General features: G+C 41.3%; 1 protein-coding gene across 2 annotated transcripts in view; it reads left to right on the forward strand.

Moving 5' to 3' along the window:
• TASL (TLR adaptor interacting with endolysosomal SLC15A4) overlaps positions 1 to 1,693 on the forward strand; it is a 376,016-nt gene extending 374,323 nt beyond the window's left edge. For both annotated transcript variants that reach the window (XM_085622430.1, XM_085622431.1), the window contains one exon: positions 789 to 1,693. In XM_085622430.1, coding sequence (XP_085478556.1) covers positions 791 to 1,633 — 843 coding nt within the window. In that variant the 5' untranslated portion in view covers positions 789 to 790 and the 3' untranslated portion in view covers positions 1,634 to 1,693. The remainder of the gene's footprint in view (positions 1 to 788) is intronic.
• The last annotated feature ends 8,683 nt before the right edge of the window (positions 1,694 to 10,376 follow it).

Below are 10,376 nucleotides of genomic sequence, written 5' to 3' on the forward strand. Positions count from 1 at the left end.
CTTTCTTTAGACAAGCCGCGTCTAAAATAAGAGGCGTGGCCGACATTAAAGTGAAACCGTGGCATGGTGCGTTATGACAAAAAAAAAGCATCTGCTTGTCTAGTTGACAATCAGATGTTTTTTTTTGCAAAAGTGCCATTGCTGCGCTTTCACTTTAATAGCGCCATGCACCTTTCTTTAGATGTGTCTTGTCCAAAGAAAGGGGCGCGGCCTCCATGAATGTGAGAGTGTCACATGGGTTCTAGTAACAAACAAGAAAAAATTAAAGTAAGCGTGGCAGCTATACTTAAAGCGGACTTCGCTGCTAAAATAAATAAATAAATAAACGTTCCCACTATAGTTACAGCGGATTGCCATTAGTAAATAAAATAAAAGCGGGCGGCGTGCTTTGACGTAGTGGCTGGAATAGGCGCAAATCATTCAACAAAATAGTGTCTCACAGTCAAGATAATGCAGAGTGTGTAACAAGATAAGTAAAAGGTCGATTCGTTATGGGAGGTTGCAAATGCAGACAAGGCGGTACAAAGGAGGGACTAACAAGCCTAATAACGACTCTGAAGCCAGCATTAAGAAGGACAATGACACAAGCCAATTAAAAACATGGGTGGATGGTGGGCGGGGCTTCAAAGCCATACTCCAATACTGCATGAATAGCAACAGCGCATGCACTTCCCACCCAAGCTTGAATAAAAAATGAAGGCTTCCTAATCTCCCATTATCCTGTTATTTATTTCAGTGGCGACCTTTGTTTATTTTTAATGAAATGTCCCATATTTCTTCTTTTTCAGGAATGCTGTCAGAAGGCTACCTTTGTGGAATTTCTTACTGGGCGGAGGAGAATATGACATCTGTGTTCTATCAAGAAGTTCCACCTGTTGACAACGCCAAGTTAAAATCGATATCTGGCTTTAATTATACTTCTATGGCGATTTCAAAAGACACCATATGCTTTCAAGATTTAGGGCCCCAAATGAAAAGGTCTTCATTCCATGAAAGGCATACATCTCCAGTTGTTGAAATCTTAGGGGATCTACATTTAAATAGAGAAATGTACTTAGTTCCTTCATCATGCAAGAGCATTTGCACAAACTACAGTGATTTGCACATTGCTGGGGACCAAGTGATGCCTATGAACTCAGCAATGACAGACTTTTCATGTGATTGCACTTTGGAATTTTGTGATAGGCCATTTTTAGAGTCCTGTCAGATACCTCCAACGATGGAGTTTGTAGCATCACCTGCGACAGGTGAATCTCTTTCCAAGAAGAGAAGCGGAACCACATCATTTTGGCAAAGAGGCAGTAGCAAAGATAAAAGCATTATGCAGCAAGAACAGCCACTTTCCAATTCAGTTCTTAATGAGTATTTAGAGCAGAAATTGATGGAGCTCTATAAGAACTACGTAATGGACAGAATGGTCAAGAATGCCTCCCCAAATCAAATGATGGCCTCCGATTTTATCATGAACAATGTGGACAAGATCAGCATGCAAATATCACGAGAGCAGAACATGGAAACTACTAAAGCCAAAGACATGGTGATAAGCTGTTTGTTGCGTTTGGCCAGTGGGAAAATCTCTGCTGAAATCAGCACACCTCAGTTGCAAATTTCGATTGAAGGCAACACACAATAAATTTGTAAACAATTACATTCGTACAAACCAAATACATTAAATTAACCCCTTCTAAGCATATATATAGATATCATATCAATGTGTCTTTTTGAAGATGTATATAAACTATATGTTTTGTTTATATGATGTAATATATTCTGAGAAGAAAACCTTCTCCATCAGAGATGGGGTTTAAAATGATGATGCCTTGCTTGGTTCTTACTTTTACAAGTTTATATATATAGATTCCCGCTTTAGAGTATGTTAAAATTGTAAATATTAATCCTAACTGTGTTGAAATACCATAATGCATTATGTGACTTCTCTATTAACTTTTAAAAGCATTTAACATATTTTCATTCCCCTAACTCGTCCTTGTTCGCCAAGTATGCACCATCGATTCCCTTTTATTTAGTACTTGATGATCCTGTGCTTCTTGATGCATTAGCAAGCTAAAACTGAGGTTATGTATTTCCACTCATACTGAACAATGAAGACCATGCCATTCTGTATCGCAGTCCACCAGATCTCTTGTACTAGTCAGGTCAGTCCACAATCGAATGATCCATTTTAGAGCTAGATGGTTCTCTCTTCAAGATCCACCCTATGTGCCAACCAGTGGATGCCGGCATGACTCGTGTGTGGCAGGGTGGGCCAGGGGGGCTGAGGGGGGTGCGGGGGACATGACTCGTGTGTGGCAGGGTGATCCCAGGGGGGAGAGGAGGGTGCGGGGGACATGAGTTTGAGCTATGTAAAACAGAAAAATAAAAGAATATATATTATGCACTTACCTTGCCGCCGGGTCCTCTGTTTCTACTCCTTGCTCTTGCTCTTCCCGTGAGACAGGAAGCCAGGAAGAACAGCCAGGCTCCCCTGAACAATCACTCCACTGCAATGCTCAACCAGGGAATGGAGGCCTGGGCTTGTTCTCCACTCAGCCTGTAATTCAGCCTGCATGGAGAACAGGAAAAGAGCGCATGACTGGTTTGGGCTGCCCAGAGGGCCAACCAAATAATCATTTCATACTTAGGAGTGGGCAAACCACTCCTCCCATGCCTGCCCGCAAAGGAAACATAAAATGATAATAACTCAAAGTTATTATCATTTTATATTTCCTTTCTTTTACACTGCTCAAAAGCAGTAGGGGAGGCACTCCTCCGCTTTAGCGGAGTAGCCGCCACTGGAGCCATCTACTAAAACACAATCTTAATGAATTCATTCCTCATGGTGAAACTTGAGTGCTTACTGATGTACAATACTTCTAACCACTTGCACAAAAAGGCATGCTGGCTTTCCATGCAAACTAAAGTCATCTTGAAATGCCTGATCCAGATTTTAAATGTATCTATGGCTCTGCCATACCTGCCTTAACTAAACCACCTCCCACTACAACTGTTGACTCTGCCTCCAGTGCTGGATCCTCCCCATGACCTTGTCAAAGCTTTTAACTGATTAGGGCAAAACTCAAAGTCAAGACTAAGAATGTTTATTCAAAATGTAAGACTCTTTATAGAAGGCAAAAATAGTTAGCGAATTTCAAATTAGCATTAATTATATAAATAAAGCCAATTGTCGGAGCTCATAACAGAAGGTCGCCCTCCAAAACAAGCAAATAGTCAGAAGTTTAATATAGTTCAGTGAATGACAACCATGCCAAGGGCCACTCACTCACCTTAATTTCCAGGAATTCTATGGAAGCAAAGATCTTTCAATTAAGGTTAATGCTTAATATCAGAAGAGATGACTGATACAGAGGCTAACCTTTGGGGGGGCGTTTATATGTATATTCACTGAAAAAAACAAAGGTTAGAGGGACGTAATAGCTAGGCTGACATTTCAAACGCACAAAACCAGTAAAAATCAGCAGTTATAGTTAGCTGACCTAACTATAACTTATACCCCTGCAATACACTGTGTATAACCTTACATATTACACCACTCATGACATCGTAAATGGCATCACTCTTGATATCACTGATGACATCTCAAATGATATCACTGATGACATCATCCAGTGATTGTAGCTATTTTCTAAAAGAAAGTGGCTGTTGGAGTATCTGTATGGGGGACTAAGTGGGTGTGTGAGTGTTGTATAGAATAATGAGGGGCTATGTGACAGTCTGTATACATGAGTGAGTGGGTGTGTATGTCTTTGGGTGTATGAGTGAGTGGGTGAGTCTTTGGGTATATTAGTAATTAGTCGCTATGTGACTATCTCTATGGGTGAGTGAGTGGGTGTGCAAGTGGCTGTAAGGGCAATTGAGAGGGTGAATGAGTGGCTGTATGGCTGAGTGTGCAGGTGTGTAAGTAGCTGTAAATGGTGAATGAGATGGTGCATGAGTGGTTGCATGGGTGACTGAATAAGTATATAAGTATATGTATGGGTGACTCAGAAGGTAGATGAGTGTGTGTGTGTGTATGTGTGTATGAATGTGTATGCAAGTGTGTGTATGGGCAAGTGGGTTTGTGAGTAGCTGTATGTTTGAGTGAATGGGTGTGTGAGTGGCTGTGTGGGTGAGAATGTGAGTGTGAAAGAGATTGTTTGGGAAAGTATATGCTTGTGTAAGTCACTGTATAGGTGAGTGAGTACATGTGTTAGTATATGTATGAGTAAGTGAATGGGCTGTTGGTCTGCTGTCATGCCCCTACCCCCTCCGAAATGCCTTTCATGGTCCATTATGCTGCAACTATCCCTCCTGTCTGTCTGCTATGGTCAGCTTGCTGCCAATGCTTCTTCCCCTCTGTTTTCATTTGTCCATGTGCATGGTCCTGCTACCCCTCATTGCTTTTGATGGTCTGTTTGCTGCACTGCTGTCATGGTTCACCTGTCTGATGTATTGTGCTGCTGCAACCCCTTATGCCTGCCCTTTGAGGTCAGTTTGGTGCCCCTGCCCATCATCCACCTGCTGTCTCTTATCCGGGTCCATGCCACTACCCCATTCCTCCTCCCATCCATGATCTAATGTACCAAACTTGCCAGTATTTTGAAATTGGTAAGAGGCAGATTTTGAAAAAAAAAACCTGGGGAATTGATTTTCCCCATTGACTTATGATGGAGCAAGTGAAGCAAAAGTTTGTATACCTCCTCTATTTTGCATGAAATATTAATTACGTAATCATTCTAAATATTGACTCGTACTAATTGTATGAAGTGTTATAATTGATCAACCCTTGCACCTTAATAAACACAAGATACACGTGGAACTAAAATGCTAATTGCATGGCTAATAATTAAATAATTAACTACGGTGCGCAAACTAACTGTTGGATGTGTTGAAATAGAGAATTGCATGATTTATGTTGCTTTTGTGATGGTTTGTGCTTCTAGTGCTGCAGAATGGTGAGTATTATTTCATTAAATGTTGCTACAAGCTAGGAAAATTCTAATATATACAAGGATTAGTGTTGGTTTAACATTAGGCTAGGCCGCAGTACTTAAATTGAGTTCGGAAGAGGCCACCGTCATGTGAGTACGATGCCCACTGCGCAGACTCAGATCGCTCTGAAGATCTCCAGGTGACCTCCGATGAGAAATGAAATGTTCCTTGTCAAGGATAGGAACATGGAGGACTGCTAAGACCCAGACTAGTGTGAATGACTGAGGAGACAATGAATGACCTGTACAAGAAGGTTTACGTGTTGTTACTTCGGAACTTTCACCTGTGAAACTACAAAAAGAATACAATTGGGGAGATGTCATGCCCGGTCTCATGGGAAACAGACAAACCTGGGAATATTGAAAAGACTTACAAAATTTAGAGGAATTAGCCATTCAGAACACTTTCTACTCCTAAATTGTTGCACATTGTCCTAAAAGTAAGGAGAAAAAGGGTATATAAGGGGGGAATTTAGAGGAGAAAAAAGTCTGTATCATTATCCCGTTGGTGGCTGTTGGTGTGGAGGGTCGATTTGCTGGATTGTTGGTTCATTGGCGCGATCGCCTGGACCCTTGGCTAAATCGTGGGGACTGTGTCGTGCTGAGGGAGATTTCCTCGACTTACCTGGGTTTCTCTTTGATTATAAAAGGACAATTCTATCTGAAGGGATTTTGATTTTGCTGTGGGTTGACGGGTTCTTCTGGAAATGGTCGCCAATATTCAAATGTAGGTAAATATAAATGTTATGTCAATTTATGGTTCTAAATCACCATCAACCAGTCCAACTAATTGGTCCATCGACCAAGTGGTGGAGTGCCTTGATGTTAAAGTTAGGATTCTATAGGTGCGGATGTACATAATGTATATAATGTAAAGGAATTACTCCTGATAGGTAACAAGGTACCCCCCCCACATGTCCAGCGCTTCTTCTCCTCCTGTGTGCAGACTCGAGTGAGACGTATGAGTGTTGGTGTTATGGGCCCCACCAATGAATGAATGTATGATTGAGTAATGTGGTGACGGGTCTGTGACATAGGGAGGATATGTAAATGTACCCTTTTCCGCTGGAGCAGTTTTCTGGTAGCAGATTGATGGTTTTATTGCTTTGTTTTGGTGATTATTGATTATTGATTTATGTTCTAACATTCTATGTTGAGTCGTGTTGCATTTTATGTTGCCAATTGGTTTGAAGACTTCCGGGACATAGGAAGTTGGTTGCCCTGTATGTAGACGGGGAAACGTGTGACAAGTGAAGTGGCACGGGTATTGTCTGGTTGCCCTGAATGTACCCGGGGAAATGTGTGGCAAGTGAAGTCACACAACGCATTGTCTGGTTTCGAGTTGGTAACATTGTCGCGTGTTATCGGTAGGGACATTTCTGTGTGAACGTGCGTGAGTGCAATAGCAACAGGTTCTCTCGTGAAACTCTGGCCTTAATTCTCAGGAGCAGTGTATTCTCCACATGTGTTTTATCCCCAGAGAAACGGTTAGCCTTTTTGCTTGTTGGAAGGGTAAGGTAGAGGGAAGTGCTACTTTATCGGCGAAACTGAATAATTCTATGGTAGGGTAGAGGTAAGCACTGCCTACTGGAAATACAGAATTCTTGTGTAAATGAACAAAAATATCTCTTTGGTTTAGCGAAACAGGCTTTTGGTGGTGTTTTTATGTCGTCACTAACAAATTTTGATTAAAGAAAACATAAGAAAAGTTTGCCGATAAATTTTGTAAGGGAGGGGTCAGCAGGAGCAGGAGTAGCGAGAAACGCTGACGTCAGAAATACCGCGCTGGGATTGGCCAGCCATAGAGAGACGTAGCTTTCACGGATTGGTGCGTTGGTGTGAGACGCGCTAGGAGTGGAGATTTGCCAGTGTGACGTAGACGCACAGGATTGGTGTGTTAGTGTGAGTCGCGCTGGGATTGGACAACTTCAGGAGTGACGTAGACGCCCCAGATTTGTGCGATAGTGTGAGTCGCGCTGGGATTGGACAGCATACGGAATAGTCGCAAGAGAAGTGATTTGAAAAGTCTAGTGATTCAGAACTAGGGAAAAATAAAAATGATGTACTACGATCCACCTGCAAAAGAGAAAAAATCATGGTTTGGGAAAATTAAAAGTCTATTTAAAAAGGATAAGCCGATTGTGACTAGGGAAGGACAAATATTTCCTCCACCGAAATCGCCTGCATCTTTTATGGTACCGAAAAATGGGTACCATACATGTATTTGGCTAGAGAATTGGGCAAAGTATACAATAGAAGATGGAGTCCTAGCGTTTCCAGAAAGTGGTTTGTTTAGTTTAGCTGTATTAAGAAACTTAAGAGAAAGAATGATGAGGTTAGAACCAAGACCTAGACCTACTCAGTTCGAGGCTTTGACAGAGTGGGAAGAAGAGATGTATGAAAGGGAACGGCATCGGAATGGAAGAAGGTATAATTACATGTTTGGTAGACATTGTGCTCAGGAAAGTCATGAAGATCGAATGAGAAGATGGCGGAATGCAAACATGACTGATGGTATGTTTCTGTTGAGAAATGCTGAGGAGACAAGTGGCAGAAAGTGTACAGAAAAGAGTAACAATACAGGGTCAGAAGGTTATAAGTATGGTGTGAATGAATCGGAGGATGAAGTGCTAGAGGACATGTTTTATAAAAGTCCTCCCCCGTATCAACCCAATTCTACGTTGCTGACGCCGAGTGCGCCGGTAAAAGAAACCCTGCTAAATAAAAAATTTGAGCAAACGCCACCTGATTTAGGGAAAAATAATCCATTTAGAGACTCTGAAATGGCACAACCTGTCAGGACTGGAAATGAACATTCAGCTGAACTAGCTACAACTACTCTGGAATTAACTGAGAAAATTAGAGAATTAACCAAAAGTATGGAAGCAGTAACTGTACCTGTAACTATAGGGCCAGTGATGCCTGTCTTTGATAAACAGAAAGATAGTGAGCATTGTTTAACAGTTCCCTACAATAGTAGTAAACAAATCGAGACAGAAAGAAGTGGATCTGGAGGAAATGCATGGGGAAAATTGACAGGAACATCAGGTTTAAGTACTCCTAAAAATCTGACTATAAATCAAAGTCCAGCAAGTAAGATGCTGATGACAACAGAATCGGCAACAGAAACCCCAGAGAGAAATGCGGAGAGAATAAGAAGTGAAGCAATCCCTGTAGGTCCCACTTCTGAAGAATTAAGCAATTGGTTAAGGAGTTTACAGCGGAAAGATACAGAACCTCAATCTTTAGATGTGGCAAAATTAAAGGTAACCTTGGAAGAATTAATAGTAGGGACTATTCCAACTGAAAAATTAAAAGCATATCAGGACGAGGAGCTAATGTTTCTCTGTAAAAGTATAACTTGGAGAGCGAGGAGTTTGCATGAGAAACTTGGAGAGACAGCGAGTGAAATGGGTATTGACTTTGAGAAAATAAGGTCATTACAGAAACCATATAGAGTAGATTTTTCTGAGAAAGATATTGAAAATCTGATTACTGCAGGGAGATTGACTCAAATTAAAGAAATGATTGCCTTGTTAAGGAAATGGGGTGATGTAGATAGGTGGGAAAGTAGGTGGTTTCAAAAGAGAGAGGATACGACAGATAAGACCTTTTCGGCATTTCCGGTAAGAGAAAAGGAGACAGTAGTAACTGAATGTCCCATGAGGGAAATCCCAGGAGGGGGCTATGTACATGTTCCCTGGACTAGGCAGGATATTTTGCCATTTACCAATGATTTCCCGAGGTTAAGAGAAAAACCAGTTGAATGGTATCGACAAATGGAAAGGTTTGCTAAATTATCAAAAGTGGTGTGGATAGATTTGAATGGTCTTTTTGATATAATTGTACCTGCAGACTTATGGGCAGAATGTAAAATTACAGTAGGTTGGCCAACTCAAGAGTACCCTAGGGATCCTAAGACGGGAGCCCCTGATCCGGAGGTAATAAGAAAATATGAACAGGTAATTACTTTTTTGAAAAATATAGTGCTGCCAAAGGAAACCGATTGGGTAAAAATTGATAGAACTCACCAGGAGGTTAAATAATCTGTTCACGCCTATTATGAAATGTTACTGTTAGCTTTTAAGCAATACAGTGGTGCTGAGAAATTGAGTGAGAAGGATTTAAGTCATTTTGTGTATCGATTTGTTTATGGTTTAAGACCTGAGGTAAGCGAAATGATCAAACAGCATACAGTGGATTGGCAAAATAAAAAGATAGATGAAGTGTTACGACATGCAAAATATTTTAGTGATGAAATCGAAGCAAAACAACGCAAGCTGAAAGTGAAGGCAATGTGGGCACAAGTTATGGTAGAGGAGAGACAAGAAGCCCAGTTGATTGAGCAGGCTAATGGCATGGGCCAAGACAGACAAAAGCCTAATATTCGAAAAGGAAAGGGACAAATCAGCTTAGAGGAAGCAAAAAAGAAATGGCCATGTCCTAATTGAGGAAAATTAGGGCATTGGAAATCCGAGTGTTAATTGCCCCCGAGTGCTAATGGTGATAATACATCATTAAATACACAGGTGCAGAATGAGGTGAGTTGTTAACCGCCGCAACAGCAGCAGGTTTTTGCCCAACAGTGTCAGGTGCCAAAGCCACCTTTTCCACAGAGCGTAAATCCCCAGAGATACAGTAATGAGACAGGATTCTACACCGAGGAACAGGTAACAAAGCTACCGCGTGCTAGTGCTGTTTTGCAGTATTGGCTGCAGCGCGATGAGAGTGAGTCAGAAGAGAGTTATTGACAGTGCCTTGGAGAGGAAGAGGAGTGCGTACTTGGCGCAACTCTAGAGGTAGACCAGACAGGACCCTTTGTTGATGGAAAGGTAAATGATGAAAAAATTACTTTCCTAGTAGGTACTGGTGCTACTCGTTCAACTGTTAGATCATCTGACATTAAAAATCTTCCTCTCTCTGGTGACACAATCCAGGTAGTAGAGTCTCAAACTGACAGATAAAAACTTATCTTACGGATCCTTTTAAAGTTAAAATAGGGAAATTCACCAATATGCATCGATTTGTTGTGTGTGATACTAGCCCCGTGAATCTGTTAGGGAGAGATTTGTTGGGCAAAATGAATTGCACTATCTTCTGTTGGCATAGCCTTTGAAACTCCTGATGAGGATGTATTGTATAGAATGACAAAGGCAAATTTGGAATCCGAAATTACTGAGGCATTTGTTATATTTGATCCGGAAGAATTGCCTCAGGAATTGAAGAAAACAGTGAAACCCGAGGTATGGGATTTCACAGGAGAAGATATGGGATTGATGAAAAGAGTAGACCCTGTGAAAATAACTGTAAAAGAAGGAGTAAGCTACCCAAATATTCCCCAGTATAAATTGACCCCAGAAATAATTGCAGGAGTGACCCCTGTAATAG

This window comes from Triturus cristatus, chromosome 8 (genome assembly GCF_964204655.1).
Source record: "Triturus cristatus chromosome 8, aTriCri1.1, whole genome shotgun sequence".
NCBI classification, from domain to species: domain Eukaryota; kingdom Metazoa; phylum Chordata; class Amphibia; order Caudata; family Salamandridae; genus Triturus; species Triturus cristatus.